The 21579-nt window shown below is 32.3% G+C and overlaps 1 protein-coding gene across 1 annotated transcript in view; it reads left to right on the top strand.

Annotated features, from left to right (window-relative positions):
- The first annotated feature begins 361 nt into the window (after nucleotides 1-361).
- Nucleotides 362-21579, top strand: part of LOC114326675 (histone-lysine N-methyltransferase PRDM16-like) — a 36152-nt gene continuing 14934 nt past the window's right edge. The window contains exons 1-2 of the mRNA XM_050642489.1: nucleotides 362-502; nucleotides 16632-18061. Coding sequence (XP_050498446.1) covers nucleotides 16648-18012 — 1365 coding nt within the window. The 5' untranslated portion in view covers nucleotides 362-502; nucleotides 16632-16647 and the 3' untranslated portion in view covers nucleotides 18013-18061. The remainder of the gene's footprint in view (nucleotides 503-16631; nucleotides 18062-21579) is intronic.

The following is a 21579-nucleotide window of genomic DNA, read 5'->3' as shown; positions in this document are numbered from 1 at the left end:
ATTGATGTTTAACTCCGCAGATTCTAACTTTAAACCAAAAACACCGGAATAAAAATTCACCAATTTATTTAATTCTACCCAGATATTTTTTCCGATTTACTTCGAAGAAAATTTTCCTCGGAAAATTTGGGTTTTCCCAACACAACCTTTGATTTTCAACTAGAATCTTAACGAAGTAATGTAGGGGTATCAATTTCTGATTGTTTTTGTGTATCATTTTTTATGTTAGTTTATTTGTGTACCTAATCTGTATCGTGGATGTAATTGTTAAAAGAAAACAAACTTAAAATTAAAATTAAATTTCATTATTAAATTTTTAAATTATAAATATAGATAATAAAGTATTTTTTTTATTTTTAGATATACATTGGCTACAATCTACTGCAGAGTGAGAAGGGAAATGGTTTCTTTAACAACGAGCTATTTATCTACATCTACCAATGGTCATATCTTACTCTTCCGAAACAGCTGCAGTTTAGTTTATTTAAAATTTACAAGACAGGTAAGTCAATAATAGCAATAAGAAATACAAATAAATATAATATAAACAACAAATATAAACACATGATAAATACAGTAGAACCCCGCAAATCCGAACTAATTGGGGGACAGCCTGTTCGGATTCCGAAAAGTTCGGATTATCCGAAAGTTAGCCTTAACTAATAGTTCAAAGCTTTCATTGTGATTTTGAGTAGCCAAACGTACTCGCAAGAGTGTGGACAATATTTTTGGACTCAAGTTGACTACGAGAGAACCAAAGTAAGTTTGTGTTTAACCTTTATAAACACTTTATAAACCTATATATTAAAGTATAATATTTATTTTTAAGAAATTTTAAATGTCAAAGTCCTAGTAATCCTACATTGTCCAATTTTCTGGCTTTACTATGTATAATAAACATGTTTTTAAGTTTTTGTCTTGAATTTTTAAATTTTTTTCACTTTCCGTTGGTTCGGATTTGCCGAAAGTTCGGATTCGCGGGGTTCGGATTTACGGGGTTCTACTGTAAGATACTTGGATAGTTTTAAGGAATAAACATAAATAAATAAGTTGATTCATTCGCTTATGTTGGACCACAAAAAACTTAGGTACTTTAACAACTAGCCATGTTCTTCATCAATACAGGATGTTTCTAAGTAAGTGCGACAAACTTTAAGGGGTAATTCTGCATGAAAAAATAATGACCGGTTGATTGATAAACATATGTCAGCAAATGCTTCGTTTCCGAGATACGGGGTGTTGAATTTTTTCTTACAAACTAACGATTTATTTATTGCTCCAAAACCGGTTGAGATATGAAAATGAAATGTGCTATGTTTTAACAGATAGTTATTGCACATTTTTTGACATGCAATTTAAAATTTTATATTCTCCATTGGCACGCATACGGGTAATATGACGGGTAATATTGCCCGCATGCACGCCAATGGTGAATATAAAATTCTTAATTGTATGTCAAAAAATGCGCAATAACAACCTCTTAAAACCTACCAAATTTTATTTGCATATCTCAACCGGTTTTTAGAGCAATAAATAAATCGTTGCACTGGAATAACAAAGTTCTATCTGCCTCAGGTGCCATTTTTAGTTATGACTGTTTAAAGTTTCTCTGTTATGTCTTTGTTTTACTATTATCGCCACCTGTATCTGTTAAAAATGTAAATTAAGAAAAATTAATATATTTTTATTAATCATACCTACACCCGAGAGGGTAGAAGGTCTAAAGATTATATATATTTTTATTAACCGTAAAAGGTTACTTCAATAGTTGATACAAAGGAGTTGTGATTTAAGAAATAATATAAACTTATTTAATAAAGGTTTGTCTTCCACATATACACTTGTTTAACAATTATTATATAATAAGACAACTTAAAGTTATTTGATAATGTCTTATTGTTAACTTATATAAACACTTTTAGTTCTTGCAGATAGGAACTTGTGTACTTAGTTTGACTGTTTTTATGTCAGTTAGAACCTTGTTAACTTATCAACATTTAAAATTCTCTCATATAGAACCTTGTAACTTACGTATTTCAGCCACCTGTTAATAGATGTCGGTACTAGTATCATATTAAGGTGAAGAACATAAAATAAAACCAAGTTACATAAAAATCTCAGTTTAGACAAAAATTGCAGATAGAACCTTGTTATTCTGACGCAACAAAATCGTCAGTTTGTAAGAAAAAATTCAACATCCCGTATCTCAGAAACGAAGCATTTGCGGACATTTGTTTATAAAGCAAACATTAAAGTTTGTCGCACTTATTTAGAAACACCCTGTAATGATAAAGAACATGACTAGCTGTTAAAGTACCTAACTTATTATCCAACATAAGCGAATGAACCAAAAAAACATAATGTTAAGAAAACCTGGGGCTATAGTTGGGTTTTAATTTCAGTATTTTATAAATGCTAGAATATTCCACATGGTGTGGTGAACTTTGAGAAAAAACACAATTTGATTGGTACACCTGGTATACAATTTACCTGTCTGGCAACAATATTATTACAATATTGTTAAATAATAGGGCTATAACATATTAAAAAAATAACTTAAATCAGACAACAGTGACCTCACATGATACCAACACGAAATATTTAGGTGGTAGATGTGTTCTATTTTAGAATAATTTCGCCGAGTACACTGGAGTTACAGCCACTAGACATATTTTATTATATACGCGTAGAAGTAATATTGGAAGATTTCTATTAATGTTAGCTTAAAAAAATACACAATAAGCACGTTTTTATGAAGCACATTTGTTCGGAGCACACTGTAACTGTAATCGAACGAAGGTGATATTTTGGCATAAATTATTAACATTTGTTTGACAGTTGCGGTGATGACACTTCATATTTATTTTTATTCTTTACTATAAGTATTTATTTTATTATATTTATTGTTTTTATTATTTACTTTAACGTAAGATTATAACTTAATTCTTCTTTTCTATTTCTAAAGTTTTTATTTATTTACATTGAATATTAATTTGTTTTGTTGTTTAATCCACTTCCGCGAAAATTATGTTATAATATATTATTTGATTTAAAATGAATTCCAGAATTTTTTGTAATTGGGCAACAATGTTAACTTAGATATCTGACGTATATAATGACGTGCAACGGTAAGCATATTAGACGGACTGTACATAGGTCTCAATAATTAATATTGTCAATATGAATGAGTCAGATAAAATTAAATTAGAAGAATTTTTTACCATACAACAAATACAAAATATGTGTTTAATTTATTATTGTTTTTTATTTTAATGCCTATTTTCGAAGAGGAAAGCGAAACATCAAATAAATTTAATTTCAAACTTAAATTGCGGTTTATTGCCAACTAAAATAGTAAATTGCATAAAATGCAACAAGAAAATAGCTTCAGAAGAATATTTTATTTTATTTTTTACGTTTTACATAAAGATTATATTAAATAATAGTATTGAATAATGTTAAACAATACAATAATTACATACAAAGCGTTTATTAAACTTATACGGGCGTTCGATTTTGTAATCATGAACTAGCACCACACCTACAATAACATATCTTCTTCCTGGATTCTCAAGAGCACTCTGATATTTATAACCGACATTTCTTTGAATTATAAACGTTTTTTATTAAATGCACAATATTTTTAATCAAATACTCAAGTGCATTAAAAGTCTATGTAACATTCAAAATTTTCCTGTTAAACAAATTCGCCAGATGAGAGCATTTTAATTAGAAAGCTTTCGAATATAGAGTTAACAGAATTTGTAGCTAAAACCTAATTTAGGGGAGACTGGGTAACAGTGAGACATGGGTAACAGTGAGACACTTGAAATATTTTCCCTCCTTTTCGCCACGTGGAGATATTATTACTTATGCATGCCTGCTGTATTTACTGGTTATTGATTACTAATATGTTCGGCGGCCGTGCAGTTTCAGTTTAGGATTTATCGTGATAAAGTGTGTTTGGTGGGCACTAAGTAAAATAATACAGGGATTTTGAGAATTTTTTATAAAAGCATGTTAATTATTAAGATTTTTCTAGTATTACTATGACATTGTGTGTAGATTAGTAAACATGATGCCACAGTTTAGCAATGCAAACTAAGTTTTATAATAACAAAAATAATTTTTTTAAATTTTATGGCAAATGGATAACAGTGAGACGGGGTACATTGAGACATGTCTCACTGTTACGCAGATGTTATAAAAAATTACATTTTGTATTTTTTTTTCTAAAATTTGTAATAAAAGGCATTAAGATGATATTGCCAAGGCCAGATTGTTAACGTCATACTAAACGGCAAATTTTTTTCATTAGAGACAAATTTCAATTTAATAAATGTACGTTATTTCCGATCCCTATTTTTTTAATAAATAAGTACTTTGAACTTGAATTTGTTTTTTATTTGTTTTATTTTTCATATAAATCAATATTTTGTAATTTAAATGTTTTTTTATGTTTTCTTTCCTATAAATATTATACTGTCTCACTGTTACCCATGCATGGGTAACACTGAGACAAATGACAACTTGACCTTATGTGTCGAATACAAACTAAATAAACCGACCTAGTTTCAAATTTGACTTTTTCTTGTGTAATGAACACATGTGAGAATACAATCCTGAAGAAATTTTGTTTATACATGTCACAGTGGTGGACTTATGGTTAAATGAAAAAAAGTGTCTCACTGTTACCCAGTCTCCCCTACTTGTAATTAATATCCTTAAAATTATCTTTAGTCCATGTTGTGAGGCCGCTCCTGTATGAAAAATTTTCTGATTCGCTTTCTCGGTTTAGTATTGATTTAGTTTAATCAATATTAATCAGTACTAAAATTCGGTTACTCTAAGACTCTCTCACTCTCTTTCTCGCTCCCCTCTCTTTCTGTGTAGTTTTACGACCCTTCTCTTTGTACCACCACTTACTTCAGACCATGATATCATCTTTTATCCTTGTTTTGTCTTGTATTCCCATGATATTTATGTCTTTAAAGTTGTTACAAAATTTCTTTAAGTTCAAGCGTATCTAAAAGCTACTAAGCTAGATTCTCCACCCATATCCTTTTAGCGCATTGTTTAACATGCAGAACCAGTGGCGTAGCTGACAGGCCCGCAGGGCTCCAAGGCGGGGGGCCCCGGCGTTAGGAGGGGCCCCTTAAAGCCATCTAGCTTAATACTTCTACTTTCTTTAAATTGGGGACCAAAACATATTTTCTTAATAAGCATCAAAATAGGGAATTTGGAAGGAAGTAATGAAGCAGGTAATTGGCGTAAGTCTTTATCTTTCCGGGTGCAATTTAGCATTTCGTAAAGATGTTGGTAGTTTAGATGAAAGTAAATCCCAAAAAGGCAATGTTTTTATCGGTGGTTCGTTTACTAGCTAAATATTTTCCTGTTTTAGCTAAATTAGTCGATAAGAACAATAACTTAAAAACAAATTACTTGAGCCCCCAAATACAAAACTAAGTTATAAATTTGCTAGCTCAAGAAACTGAAAGCAGATTGATTACTTAATTAAGGTAAAAAAAAGTGGTTTTTATTTAATAATTCTTGATACTACTCAAGATATTTCAAAACACGATCAGCTCAGTTTTATTTTCCAGTATGTAAAAATAATTTGCGATGAAAATAATTTACCTTCTAAAGCAGAAGTTGTTGAAAGTTTTTTGAGATTTATTCGCATATTTGACCAATTTTTGTGCAGAAGGTTTTGTAAATGAAATTCTAAAATTTATACAATCAAAGCACCTTTCCGTGCACAACTGCAGATGAAAGGGGTATGATAGGGCAAGCTTCTGACATTGAAAAACAACTTTCAATATCATCATTGTGCATCTCATAATCTGAACCTAGTGTTCAATGATGCCGTTGCTGGTGTAAAGGAGTTGTTTTTTTAATATATAATTAAAAGATTATGTTTTTTTAGTGCAAGTATTAAAAGATGGGATGTACTATGTACTGTTATGACTTTGGATTCATCGCGTTTGAAAACACTTCAAATGTTATGTGAAACCCTGTGCTCATCCAGACATGATGCTGTTATGACTTTGCCTCGAGCTTTCCGACAAGTAATAGGTAAATCTTTAACGAAAATTTCTTTGCTATTTGTCGTTATCATTACTATTCAATCTAAGATGCCTAACTAACTTTATTAATCTAACATCAAAACTTTTGCAATCTGAAACGACAGAGTTAAAGGTCGCCCTTCAACTTTTTGGAAAAACTAGTGATAATCTTCGAGAAATGAGAAATTTGTTTTTCGAAACTTGAGAAAAAGCAGCAGGAATAGCAGATTAGTGGGGTTTTATACCGGAATTTAAAAATAAACGGATAAAACGTATAAAAAATATTACGATGAGCTTAGCTGCGACGATAAAATAACTTATAACAAAAAAGTTTTGAAGTTAATGTTTTCAATATAGTCAATGTTTAAATATAATATTGCAACAACTTACTAATAATAGGTTTGTCGGATTAAAATTCATGTATAATAATAGGTTTTTATGTCTGTGCCCAAAAAATCTATGAACACTAACTGATGAAGACTTATTAAAGAAATGCAAATATTATCATTTATACATATCTTAGTAATTATACTGTTATTAGTTGTCCTAATGTTTATAATACTGGCGCCCACAAAAATTGTCGCGGGGAGGCCCCCCAAGCTTCAGCTACGCCACTGTGCAGAACTGAGATGGACAGGCAGTTTCTGTATATGACTTGTCCGTCTGAACCTTTGGGTATTTATCTCGTTTATTATTATACATACTTGGAACTTTACTTGTTTCGAGTCTAGATGCAACTACAGTTTTTCTGCTCAGTGTAGGGCTACGATTAGACCCTTTGTATTTGTGACCCATAAATCATCGAGGGTGCACTGTGATAGGCAAAGTCTGCATGCTATCAGGTGCTCCACATTCTGTATTTCCCCACATTCACAAAGTGCGTCGTTATCTGTCTTTGTACCACATTTAATAAGGTTCTGTTTCTCAGGAGATGCGTATGCGGTTAGTGTCCGCCAGTTCCTCCAGTCCAGGTTCATTCCATTAGGTGGTTCTAGGTGTAGGCGGAACCAGTCCCGTATTAAGAATCTTGAGGCTCCTAGGCAACCCAAGCTAGGAGGTCACTTAAAAAACTTTTGTCTTTTCCCTCCAAAAGCTCAGATAACCCCCTCAATCTGCGAGCGGTATTCCTTTGATATTATATTAGTGGACTTTTGTAGATTTGAAATAAATAAAATTTTTGTTCCATTTTGTAAAACGTCTTTCTAAAACAATTAAAACAAAGAAATAGTCAAAAAACTGTTATTTATAAAATTTTGCAATAAAAAATTGTTTTAGATTTTTTTCGTAAAAAAATTTTTTTTTAGTTTACATTTTGGAAAATGCCTTTTCTTTGTTCAATAATGCAATTTTTATTTTGTCGTCATCACTTTTATTCACAATGTTTCCTAGGGCTCTTACGAACGCAATAAGTTTCATTGAGATGCATCCAACTCCAAAAGATGGTTTATTGCTTCATTGGCTCGCCTCTTGATGTTTTCGTGAATTATAAAATATATTCATTTAATTTAAAATAATTTACCTGACAAACAATTTTTGCCGGTGATCGTATAGATACCTATTTTTTATAACTATCGGTATATAACAATAAGGCTTGTTCGGTAAATGACCCACGATAAATTACTTTCCTCAAAACGTTTAAACCCAAAACTTTCTATACATTTAGCTAAAATACATTCTAAATCAATCCGAAACACATTGTACGAAATTAAGAAAAAACTAATCAATCGGAGATGACTGACTGTGCTTCCTGAAATATATTTACAATAGAGGGCAATAATAAATTCGTGATTTAATTGTACGTCGTGATATCTATCGTTCTTTGAATTAGAGCTTGTAAATTGAATTAGTCATACTTTAAAAAAGAAGAAAATCTTTCAATGGGTATCGACGCTGAAGCAATTTCACTTTGGAATCAAACTGTAAGCTCGATTTTTTGATTATATTCTTTGTGAAATAGAGTGGAATTATTATATATTCAGTTCTTGATTCGATTATGCGTGTCTACACCTGGGCTACGTATTCGTGTCCACTACATCGTGGTAAATATATCTACCACTAGCTACTGAGACCCAATATGATAAAACATAAACTTTTAAAGATAAAGTAGGTATGTGGCATTCATTTCTCCTAGATGCATAATACGCTATCGTGTATAAAAATATAGAGATATTTCAGTTATTAATAGTCCGTTTATTATTTGCAGACAGACTAGAAAGTATGGATGGGAATACATTATTAGTAAAATTTAATAAAAAATGTTTGTCCTGGTAAAAGCTATATTAGTTTAAAAAGCCCCTATAGGGCTACAAACATGGAAACAAAACGTTTTCGCTCTGTAACAAGAGCATCATCTTTTTCAAGTGCCATCTTAGTTCCGAAGGTTGGCGATCATCAGAGCTATAAGTATTTTCGAAACTTTTCGAAACAATTCATTGTTGCTAGAGCTATACCATTCCCGTGGATTCTTTAGCCAGGAGTTTCGTCTTCTTCCAATGGACCTTTTTCCTGCTATCTGCCCCTGCATAATTATTCGAAGCAGTTCATATCTTTCGTCTCTTGTAATGTGTCCGAAGTATTGCAGTTTTCGTGTTTTGATCGTAAATATGACTTCCTTTTCTTTATTCATTCTTCTCAAGACCTCGACGTTTGTGACTCTCTCCGTCCATGATATTCTCAAGATTCTGCGATACATCCACAGTTCAAATGCCTCTAATTTTTTGGTATCAATCTTTTTCAGCGTCCATGACTCCATTCCGTATAGCATCATCAGTGTTACCTGGTACCCCGTCAAAATAGCCCCGTCAAAAAAGCTCCGACAAAATAGCCCCGACTTAATATCCCGCACACAAAATAGCTCCGACAAAATAGCTTGCAGACAAAATAGCCGCGGAATAATAGTCCGCCGACAAAATAGCCCTGTCAAAATAGCCCCGACAAAAAAGCTGCCTTCAGAATTCATCATGAAGTAATTCCTTAAAAATACATTCGGAAATGGTAATTATCCTCTATTCAGATGTTTATCTTAACCACATTAAATAAGAATGGTCTTTTCAGAGAACTCGAGTCCTGTCTTCCCTGCCTCTTGGAAGTTTGAACATTTAAGTTAAGCGAAACTCAATGTTTATTTATGATATAAACATTTGTTTCTGTTTTCGGGCAACAGTAAAATGCATTTTAAATTAAATAAATTAAATAAATTCTTCCTTTTTGTCAAATAATTTAAATTTAAAAAAAGTTTTTGGACACCTTGTATAAATAATTATGTAATTGTTTATAATGGGCTGTTTTAGCCGGGGCTATTTTAGCCGGGGCTGTTTTGACCGCGGCTATTTTGTGTGCGATCTATTTTGTCGGGGCTATTTTGTTTGCGGGCTATTTTGTCGAGGCTATTTTGTGTTCAGGCTATTTTGATAGGGCTTTTTTGACGGGGCTGTTTTGACCGGGCTATTTTGACGGGTCACGGTGTTACCTAAAATAAGTATAACCGTATTAATTAAAGCAAAATGTTAAAGTTAAAATGATGAACAAGGTAAAAGGAAAGTTTGGTTATACTTACACGAACATGGTGAGCCACCCAAAAATACAAAGGTTAAAAAAACCTTTTAAAAATAGGTTTTAAACCTTTTAAAATCTTAAAATCTAAAAAACCTTTTAAAATATAAGACTTAAAGTCTTATATAAATGTAAACATCATAAAATCCAAAGGATAGATATAATTCCTATGGATGTGGTTTTAGGGCAACATATGACTCCCATACGTGGTAAGTGGGTTTCTAGGTAATAATTAATTAGGTCATTATGTTATAAGAGGTGACAGGCAACTAATAGATGAAATTTCAAAAGCAAATCTGTCTGATGTCAGGACAACAATTGTCAATGAAATTTATAGTTCTATGAAATGTTGTTTACACTAGCCACTAGTTCCCAGTCTCTCAATATTTATCATTAGTTTCAATTCTGATATCAAATTTATTTTCTATTCCACAACCTCATTTATCTGTCCACCTTTCTTTTATTCTGTTTTTTACCTTCTAATTAAATTAAATAAACAAAATTTTAATTTTTACCACACACTCAACAATTTTACTCAACACTTATCTTCATCTTGCCTCACTTTAGACATAGCTTAGATACTTTTATTCAATTTTATTAATTTTTCCTTGTCCTAGATGTTATTCTTTAACATAAAAGGACAGAATAAAGAAATTTGGACTAAGTTTTTAAAACAACCATTTCAGTCTTTTAAATTTGTGTTGATGAATCCATCTATATCCTATTAACTTATAAACAAGTTTTTGCATTTACAACATTTCTCAGTATTTGATATCACAACCCCTATTTATTTGTCTTACCTTTATTTCAGCCAGTTTGATCAGCCATCATTTGTGTTTGGTCACAAATAATAATTTACTATTTTCAACACAACCTACACAACTTATCTTCTGCATTTTGGTTTGCCTATGTTTGCTTCATCAATTCAAGTACACCCCATTGATGATTATGGGTATTCAAATTCACCCCTTTTTTTACATCTTAGATAATTAATTCTCACTAACTCTTGTATTTTTATAATTCCAAGACACTGATGTTAGCTGTTATCATTGCTTGTACAGTAAACAACTTTAAATTTTAGTGGCTAGTGTAACCAACATTTCATAGAACTATAACTTTCATTGTCAAGCTTTTGAAATCTCATCTATTAGTTGCTTGTCACCTCTTATAACATAATGACCTAATTAATTATTACCTAGTAACCCACTTACCACGTGTGGGAGTCATATGTTGCCCTAAAGCCACATCCATAGGAATTGTATCCATCCTTTGAATTTTACGATGTTTGCATTTATGTAAGACTTTTAGTCTATTTTTAAAACCTTTTTATTTTTAGGTGACCCACCATGTTCTTGTAAGTATAACCAAACTTTGCCCTTGACCTTGGTCATCATTTTAACTTTAACATTTTGCTTTAATTAATACGGTTATACTTATTTTAGGTAACACTGATGATGCTCTTGTTACAGAGCGAAAACGTTTTGTTTCTATGTTTGTAGCCCTATGGGGGCTTTTTAAACTAATATACCTTTTATCAGGACAAAATTTTTTTATAAAATTTTACTTGTAATTAATGGTATACAGGAAATTCTTCCTTGTGCGTTAATACATTATTCTTCTTCTTCTTCTTCTTAAAGTGCCCTCTCCTCAATGGAAGTTGGCTACTACAATTGCAAACTCTTCGGTGTCTTCAGCTGTTCTTATTAGCTGTTCAAAATTTAGCCCTGTCCATTGTCGGTTTTTTTGAGCCACGATAGTCTTTTCCTTGCTTTGTTAAAAAGTTGCCTTTCCTTGCCTATTATATGCAGCACTTCTTCGTTTAAGGTATGCGATGTGTATGAAATTTTGAGGATTCTCCAGTAGATCCACATTTCAAAGGTCTCCAATTTATTTACGGTTGATGTTTTAAGAGTCCATGTCTCAACTGCCTAGAGAAGAGTCGACCAGACGTAACATTGTGATAAACGTAGTCGACTTTCGAGTTTTATTAGGGAATTACAAAGCAGGTTTTTTGATTTTTTTGAAAGAATTTCTAGTAGCATGTTCTGTTCTCGATCTTATTTCTAGATCAGAATTTAGACGGCTATAGATCCAACATCCCAGGTACTTAAATCCATTGACCTGTTCTGAAATGTGCCCATTTATTGTGCAAGGTTGAGGTACGTTTTGCTTTTTTCGGATTTACATACATACTTACCTTTTTGTCATGTTGTGTACAACTTTAAATTATCTGATATGCCACTAGGGCGAAACGCATTATAAATTTTATGAAAAATTGCCAAGTACCTGAAGATAAAGATAACTACTGCAAAGATACACTTATCCGAGAAGACCTAAAGGAAACGGGAAATATAACAATGGTAGAATCATACAATAACATGAAGAAGATAAAGATAATTTATGTAACAAGAGAATAGCAATATAAATATTTCTGTCCGTGTTAAATATCGTTTCTATTTTGTGTTTTCTCAGGCCTCTCCCTATTTTATCTTTGTACTATTCACATAAATATGGCGGAATGGTTTGGTCAATCGGATTTTCGTCTTCTGTTGGGTCCTTATTTCTTTTTCGAGCATTCTGAGCTTTTTCGATGAATATAAATATGTTAAGAAGCCGTTTTTTCTTAACGCTGTTTTCACATCATGCATTTGTTTATAATGATGTTCTTCGTCTGTCAGTCTTTCGGATTTTATAATCAAGGTTTTGATGACTAAATTTATTGTACAGAATGGAAAATAGAATTATATAGTTTTATTTTAAAAGATTTTTCCATAATATTTGCTAAATTTGAAGTCAAACGCGCCGCAAAAGAGTAACTTTGACCGCTTTGACACAGTTTACATTTTGAAACTCTTTTGTGGCGCGTTTTACTTCAAATTTAGCAAATGTGAAAAAATATTTCAAAATAAAACTGGAGTTTAACTTTCCATCAAAATGAAAATACATTTTTGCGTCACTTAATATTTATATCAGCTCTTTTTAGCGAGAATATTGTGTGCGACACTCATTTTTACGGTGTTTAGGGGTTTTTTATGAGTTTCTTGTTTCAAAGTCTTTTTATAAATTAAATGTATGAACTTGAATGTAATATTTCTCGATTACACGTTAAGCGTTATAAATGGTCGCCTTTGTCGTACTATTGCCCAAATGGTTTTGTGGTTACGACACTGAGCTTGTGATAGAACAATCCTAGTTTATATCCGAGCCATCCGAAATGGATTATGTCCATCCGATTGTGCTCATCGAATGTACACTACATGTTTTCTATTCGGAATAAATTGAACTAGCATCTAGCATGTCTGGCATGACAACTAGATCGGCTGAAAAATGAAATCAGATTTCCCGATCAAATTTAGGGTCGTAACCACTCACAATGGTTAAATGGATTATACTTTTGGAGCTCGGTAATTTCTAAAAGACTTGACCGATTTTGATCACTAAACATGAGTTTGAAAGATATTGACAAGTAATATCTGATACATTCAAGGTCAAATAGGATAACTGAAGGTATTATAGGATTTAGTTAGCTTGAAAAACTATTTTCCTATAGGAAATAGATTTGATCATACTTATGATGCCTATAACTTAAAAATTCGAATTTTCCCAGGTATAAGGTATACACCTTCAGGCGTGCCTAGAATCCTTCTAGAAACGCTCAGTTAATAGCGAAATTCCTGGCTTGAAATTTTAAGTAATTATCAAAAAACTAAAATTTTCAAAGATCAGTTTTTGAGTTCTTTAGCTATACTGAGTTGTATGTATGTCTGATCCTGATTAATTAGGCACCATTTGAAAGCTTAACTTCACCCTATTGATTTGGTGTATTTGCGGTTTTCCTATCGGTCCTTGAACCAAAGATCCATACCCCCAAAAAATGTGTCGTGTTGTACCTACCCAGTCCTATAGCTAGCTTATGGGTGGTCATTAGTCATAAAATACACCCATCTGTGCCCCCATCTTAAAACTGAGAAAAAAAATTCAGATCGTTGTAACTTATCCACACATATACAAACATACATACAAACATTTTCCCCTTGTTGAAGAGAAATTATGTCAAATTCCTGAGCTCGGTAACTTTTGAATGGTATAACCCCACATCCTTGGACCGAAATGGATGGTTCACATATCGATTTACTAATCTCTTTCTGAACTTTAAGATGGGATTTGGCCCATTTTTCGATTCAGTCAGGTTGACCGAGTCGAAAAATTCGCGTAAGTACCTTTAAAGTGTCGCATGGAGGAGGGTGTGCTCCACTGGCTTAAACTACCGTTCTAATTATTTATATTAGGTACTTATGTGACTTCTTAACTTCTTCTTAACTACAATCTTCATAACTTCACGAACAACGTACCGCTTCGCTCAATAAAGAAAACCGTTTTCCTTTTCTAGATTTTATTATTGGTTGCATTTTTAATTAACTTTATAATATCAGCCCATAATAACCAATTTTAATATTCATGGCGCTTTCACTCATTCGACATAAAATTGACTTATTTAACACCTTTATTCTGTTTTATAGTAAAAGAAAGATTAATTAGATCTTATAGCACATGCCAATAATGAGCATGGTATTACAACTAATTCTGAATAATTATAACTAGTACACATGTCACAATATCATCCGATGGATCTGAATTCATTAATTTCTACGTATTCAGTAGACCGGACTACAGTTTGATTAATAATAAGTAATTTTGATTTTATAAAATGGTTCATGTTATGGTCAGTTTAAAAGTATTAAATTTAGATTGTGATAATCTCGGGTAACAAATTCAGTCGAAGAGAGGATTCATTATTATAAGACCTAATATATTTAATCTACATATCGGACTTTCGTAAATCTCGGGTAGATGTAACGATATTTGATACAAGAATAATGATTCTAAACGACGGCCTAGTGAATCTGGAATCGGATTTATTTATTAACGCAAAATAGATATTTAAGGAGAGGAAATCTTGCTCATCTCGCCAGAAGGAAAGAAAATGACAGGATCTACGCTCAGCTCGCGTAACTTAGGATGGGGTTGTGACTCGTCGAATTCGCTCAGCTCGCCAAGACGACGGGGTCCGGAAGGTTTCGGAATATGGTCGGAATACTTACTTAACTCACCTATTATACCTGGATGTTTATTCTCCGTTCAGCACACAGATAATAATTAAATGGATTCAGTTCCGTCTTTTATACTGTTAGAGACGGTATAAAACACGTTCTGCTTAATACATAGGCGTACTCTAATGCTGGGGCCACAGCAACGTATTTGTCATCTCTGTAATGCAAATAATGCGTTAATTAATGACATTAGACGTTAGTATGTGGCCCCAGCATAAGACGATAACATTATATTATTCCACATAAATTCCACAAATTTGTGGACAACCCTTAAACCATCTAAGGTGCGCTGATGACATCGTATTGATAACCGACAAAAAAAATTGTTTAAAATGAGGAAAGAAGCCATAGAAGACATAGAAGCTGGAAAGATAGGCCTTAATAAGATTTACAGCAAGGCCAAAATCATAACAAATACAGATGAGGACATCACAATGAAGATCGGACAAGATGAAATAGAACAAATTCACGATTATACATATATACAGGGTGTCCCAAAAAGATTGGTCATAACATATACCATAGATTTTAGTTTCAAAAATAGGTTGATTGAACCTCACTAACCTATATACAATAGTGCACACGAAAAAAGTTTCAGCCCTTTGAAGTTACAAAATGAAAATCAATTTTTTTTCATATATCGAAAACTCTTAGAGATTTTTCATTGAAAATGGACATATGGCATTCTTATGGCAGCAGAGCATCTTAAATAAAAAAATAAACTAACATTTGTGTACCCCATAAAAACTTTATGAGGGTTTTGTTCCCCAAACTTTTGTGTACGTTCCAATTTAATTATTAGTGTGGTAGCGTTAGTTAAACACACTGTTTTTAAAACATGTTTGCATCTTAGGACTTTTTCGATAAGCCAGTGTTTATCGAGATATTTTCAATATTTATCGAATCCACCACATATTTGTATATGGTTAAATACGATTATAGAGACCTGTTAATAATCTGAAAATGTATTTATAATTTATATTTTTAGGTATACCTATTTTGAAAAAGAAGCAACATCTCGATAAAAGATGACTTATCAAAAAAAGACTAAGAGGCAAAAAAGTTTTAAAAACACTGTGTTTAACTAATGGTACCACAATAATAATTTAATGGGAACGTGCACAAACATTTGGGGGGTTTAAAGGAACAAAACTCCCATAAAATTATTATGTAAATATATTAAAAAAGAAGCCGCATCTCGATAAAAACTCGCTTATTGAAAAAATAGTAAGAGGCAAAAAAGTTTTAAAACGTTGTGTTATAACTAATGGTACCACAATAATGAATTAATTGGAACGTACACAAAAGTTTGCGGGGGTTTAAGGGATCAAAACCCCCATAAAAATTTTATGGAGGGGACAAATATCACTATAATTTTGTTTTAGGATGATCCTGCCATAAGAATGAAACATGTCCATTTTCAATAAAAATCTTTAATAGTTTTCGATATATTGAAAAAAAAAATCGAATTTCTTATAAATTGGAGACCGTGGGAATATAAACGAAGCAAAGGAAGGCCACAAATTAGATGGGCAGATGATATCAAGAACCACGTGGGCTCTAGTTAGAGGACTGTAGTGATAGACAGACATGAATGGGAAAGGATTGGGGAGGTCTATGTCCAAAGATGGACCGAAGAAGGCTAATTAGATAGATATATGTTAAAGCCATATTTCTTACTGATTTGTGTTACTTTATTCCTTTTATAGTATTTGCGATTAAAACTGTATCCTCAATATACCTTTGGTTGTGCCATAAACATTACTGTAGTCTATGAAACATGGGAGGTCTGACACCTTTGTATCAATAAGGAAAAATCTCTAAGGGATACCTAATATTTTGTAATAATTATAAAGTTAATATTTTTGGATAACTAATAATTTACAATAATTATTTTTTTCAGATTCTTCAATCTTGTCATGAATGTTGCCATTGCTAGTTTACCCAGAAATCGCTGTTCACCAAGTCTGATAGCGTCGACCATGCGTGAAAAAGACTCATTTCCAAGAAAAATGTTGGTGGCAACAGGAGGTCACAGTTCACCTAAACAAGCCGCAATATATCCTCTATCCATCAGGGTACCGCCTGGTGATGAAATGCCCTTTGATCTGTCAAGGAACACAAAATCACCAGGACCACATATGTCTCCAGCTTGCAATCCAGCTCAATCTCAAGAAGGTGAAGATCAACCTTTGGACCTGAGGGTTGATCGTAAAAAGATGTCAATAGTTATGGCTCGACGGCAGGTCGAGGATGAGAATAGGAATCTAGTGTCGCCGTCTTTTAGTGTTAATAGTGAAAAAGACGATGAAGGAAGGCATAGTGTGACAGATAATAAGAACTTACCAAAGACTTTTAACCAACAACTGCCTAATTACCCTATCGTGTTTCCTCCTCAAAGTATTCATCCTATGATGTTAGAAGTTATGTACAGAGCTCAAAAAGCCGAAAATCTTCCTAGACTATCGTTACCTTATCCTACTTCTCCTACAAATTGTAAGCAACGTTATCCTTTTGTGAATCCTGTCGTGTTAAGCCCTCCTATTAATTTAGTTCCGTTCGATATGATAAGAAACCAATCCACACCACAAACGCCGAAGATGTTCGAACCGCCAGGGGCCAAATTGAAAGATCGGTACGCGTGTAAGTTCTGCGGAAAAGTGTTTCCTCGGTCCGCAAATCTAACAAGGCACCTTCGGACACACACCGGTGAACAACCCTACAAATGTAGATACTGTGAACGATCCTTTAGTATTTCTAGTAATCTTCAACGACACGTAAGAAATATACACAATAAAGAAAAACCTTTTAAATGTTCCTTGTGTGAGAGATGTTTCGGACAACAAACTAACTTAGATAGGCATCTTAAAAAGCACGAAGCAGACGGACCTTCGATCTTAGACGAAAGATCATTACGAAAGAACCATATTGCTCCTAGAAACCTCAATGAGGACTCGTATTTCGAAGAAATTAGAAATTTTATGGGCAAAGTTACTGACGGAAGGCTAATGCAGCCAACGCAATCTCCAAAACAGTTACCAAACTTTCCCATACCATTTTCCAAATGTCTCGACCATAACAATACCTACCACGAAAAGACTAACGCGCTCGAAAGAGACAAGAAAGGGTATCTTTCTGATAAAGACAACTTTTCTTCTGCTTCCTCTACGACATCTGACATTTCTAACAAAGAAGAAGAATTCGATTCCAAAAACAAAATACCTGACGAAAGTATAGACCAAGACATCGAAACTGCTAGTGATAATAATAATAATAATACTTGAAACGATTAGAAGCAATATGTAGGGATCATCGAAGTATTACATATTTCTGGTAAGTAAACTCAAAATATGCGAAAAGTTTTTTCTAATCTATAACTGGTGTGCATGTTGAACCACAAATAATAATTCCCTGAACTAATAATAGACCAGGAAAGATTCTGTTTTTAGGTGGATGTGAGAGGTGGCATTCGGATTTTTGCGAATAAAGTTAGGTGATAACTTCGTTAATAATAATTGACTTATGCTCCTTCTCAAATATGCCCGGAACATTAATAAAAAAAATAAAATATTTAAAAATTTCAAAAAATTTCGTTTTTTTTTCTACTTTTTTTGCTAATAACTTTAAAACGATTCATTTTGGAACAAAGTCGTATAGAAATAAAACAAAGATAATTAAATTTTCTATCAGATACGATTGGTTAAAAATGTCTTAATTTAACACCCTTGCTGCAAAATAGCAATAAATATAAAATAAGGGGGCAAAACAAGCCTGTCCTTATTCAATGTTTTTCCATCACTTAGGTTACACTTGGATAGATTGGATAGATAGATAGTTACACTCCTAATTCGCTTAGAAAATTTTTGTAATGTGCTAAAACCGTTCACCAAATTTCTTTAAAATTGACTTACTAGATTTTGCATAATAATTTTACAACCTAAACTTTTTTTAAAAAATTAAAATTTTTTAAAATCTTGCACAAAAAAAACTAGAGTATACAAAGATTTGTCAATTTTTTTACATATCAAGAAGCACTCCACCTATCTAATGCACTTTACAGAATTGAAATCGGATTATTTAAGCAGCCTCAGCAATGTTTTAAAGTTATAAACAATTTTTTGGCTTATAAACAAATTAGTGCTGTGTCCAGGAGGGGGTGTTACGGGCACCTTTATTTAGATGGACCTGCCCAAGTTTTTTTATGTATTTTGACCCGTGGAACACGAATTTTTTGGGTAACAGTTGATCCGGATGTCGATAAGATTGTTATAAACAAAAAACTTGAGGAATTATATAACATCGATTTTTCGCAAAATAAAACCATTTTTTGTATTTCTTGGGTAATTCTAAGCAAAAAATGTTCTTATAAGTTTTTTCGTAGGATGCATAGATAGTTTTCTAGATAAACGTGGTGGAACATTCTAAAAATCTAAAAATTGCAATTTTTGAACGAGAATAACTTTTAGTCAAATTATACCGGTTTTAATTATTTGCATTGCTAAAAATTAATTTTTTTATTATTAAACAAAGCTATTTATTTATAAGCCAAAAAATTGTTTATAATTTTAAAATATTGCTGAGGCCCCTTAAATAATCCGATTTTAATTATGTACAGTGTATTAGATAGGTGGAGCACCTCTTTATATGTAAAAAAATTAGCCAACTTCTATGGTCCACTTTTTGTTCAGAAAGATTTTAAAAAATTTGAACTTTTTTAAAAACATTTATATTGCAAATTTATTATGCAAAATCTATTAGATCGATTTTAATGAAATTTGGTAGACCATTTAAGTACGTTATAAGAATTTTCTAAGCGAATTACTAAGGTTCTAGGTGCCACCAAAGTGGTTAAGAAATATTGAATACCCACAGGCGTATTTTGCTTCCTTATTTTGTATTTATTGCTATATTGCAGAAAAAGTAATACCTTAAGACATTTTTGACCAGTCGTATATCATACAAAATTGAATTATCTTTATTTTATTTCTCTACGACTTTTTCCAAAACGAACCGTTTTAAAGTGATAAGCAAAGAAAGGAGAAAAAAATCGATGTTTTTCGAAATTTTTAAATATTTTAATTTTTTTATTAATGTTCCGGGCATATTTGAGAAGGAGCATAAGTAAATTATTATTACTGAAGGTGTCACCTAACTTTATCTGCAAAAATCCGAATGCCACCTCTCACATCCAAAAATACACGTTTTTTACAGAGTAGTCCTGGTCTATAACCCGAAATTCTTAATCTACGGTATGGTCGAAGTCAAAGAGTGAGGCTCGCATGCAATTTTTACCTTGTTGCCATATTTTTAATTTGAAAAAATATACAGGGAATAATCAGATTTTCTTCACATGCCATTCCTACTACAGCGAGTATTTCATTGACTAGAAGTAGTAACGAGTATATGACATCATTGCTATATTTGGTGAGATTGTAAATGGTAACTGACTTCTGTCAAAATATTGGAGGTTAATTAAAATATCAAATTATTGTTTTCAAATTTTATTTATTTAGTTTATATTTTAACGACAGTGTATCTTTTAAGCCCCTTCACTTTCCCATCCCTATCCTTAATTGGTCGATTAGGCTCGTAATAGGCTTGTTGTATGGTAGTTTTAGTTAGGCGTTAATTTTAAGAAAGGCTGCTGGCAAATTGGGCACAGCTACCAAAGGTCATAAAAGAAAAAAAATAAACAAACAAAAATCTTACATAACCTTCTATAGGAAAACATGACATTGATACTTACATTACAGATAGTTATCTTTGTTTCACAATCTTAAAGACAAGGAGTTGGTGTAAATGCGTACTTATACGTTTTTATTTGGCAACAGCGCCTTCCTGCTAAACTTTACGGTAGAGAAAAACTAATATATGAAAAGTACAGGGGAAAAACAAGGAATGTCACTTTTTTATGAGTTTCGGCTTTTCTCGCCATGTGGTAGCAAAAACTGAGTACTATCGACTAGACTATCGATTCAGAACAATAACCAGAAAGATCAGTCTATATAAATTTTCCAAGAATTTGCATCCCGGCGAAGCACCAGCATTGTCCGCACGCCGCTGAACAAAAATAAGGAATGTTAGCAGTTTTTTCGTGCATTATTAAATTAATAAGTTAATATAGATTAATATTACATTAAGATTATAGACTAAGAATTGCTAGAATTCTGCTAAGAATCTTCAAATAGTCTAAGAGCTAGAGGCGAGAAATCATCGTCATAAGTAATATGGAGTTTGGCATGTGAAATGTGTCTATTGTATGTTGATAATTAGGACCCCTTTCAGGCTGACACCTCAGTGGATACAGGGAGTAGCAATAAGGGATGAAAGGGGAAAGTTAACGCAGTCATTAAAGGTTTTCACCTCCTATTTTGTTAAACCTCCATCAATTTACATGAAAATTGGTGAGTAGTTAAAGCATACCTCAAGAAATAAAACTGATATGGTGCCAACGTGCGCTTTTACCCTGGGGGTGGATGCCACCCCTTCTCAGAGGTGAGAACTATTTTATTAAAAATAACCCCACTAATCGATAGAGGGACAAATTTTAAGCAAAATTTATTACCTCTAATTATTAAAATAAATCAATACTTTTTGAGTTATTAAAGATATAAGATTTGAATTTTTCGTGAAATAAATGCATGATGTAAAGTGGTTTTTCGTAAATAATTCAAAAACTGTAAGTTTAATCAAAATAGTTATGATTACCAAAATTGAAGATAATAAAAAATAAAAGAGATTTGCTATTCGAAAAACCTTTGAGAATTAATAAAAAGTGAGTTATAGGTGATGGAATATATATTTTTTTCGGCTAGTACCCAAATCTATGTATTCAAGCTCAAATAACGGGA

The sequence above is a fragment of the Diabrotica virgifera genome, chromosome 1, assembly GCF_917563875.1.
Source record: "Diabrotica virgifera virgifera chromosome 1, PGI_DIABVI_V3a".
Classification (NCBI taxonomy): Eukaryota; Metazoa; Arthropoda; class Insecta; order Coleoptera; family Chrysomelidae; genus Diabrotica; species Diabrotica virgifera.
The sequence above is the reverse complement of the archived record's forward strand: the minus strand, read 5'-3'. Positions and strand labels throughout refer to the sequence as shown.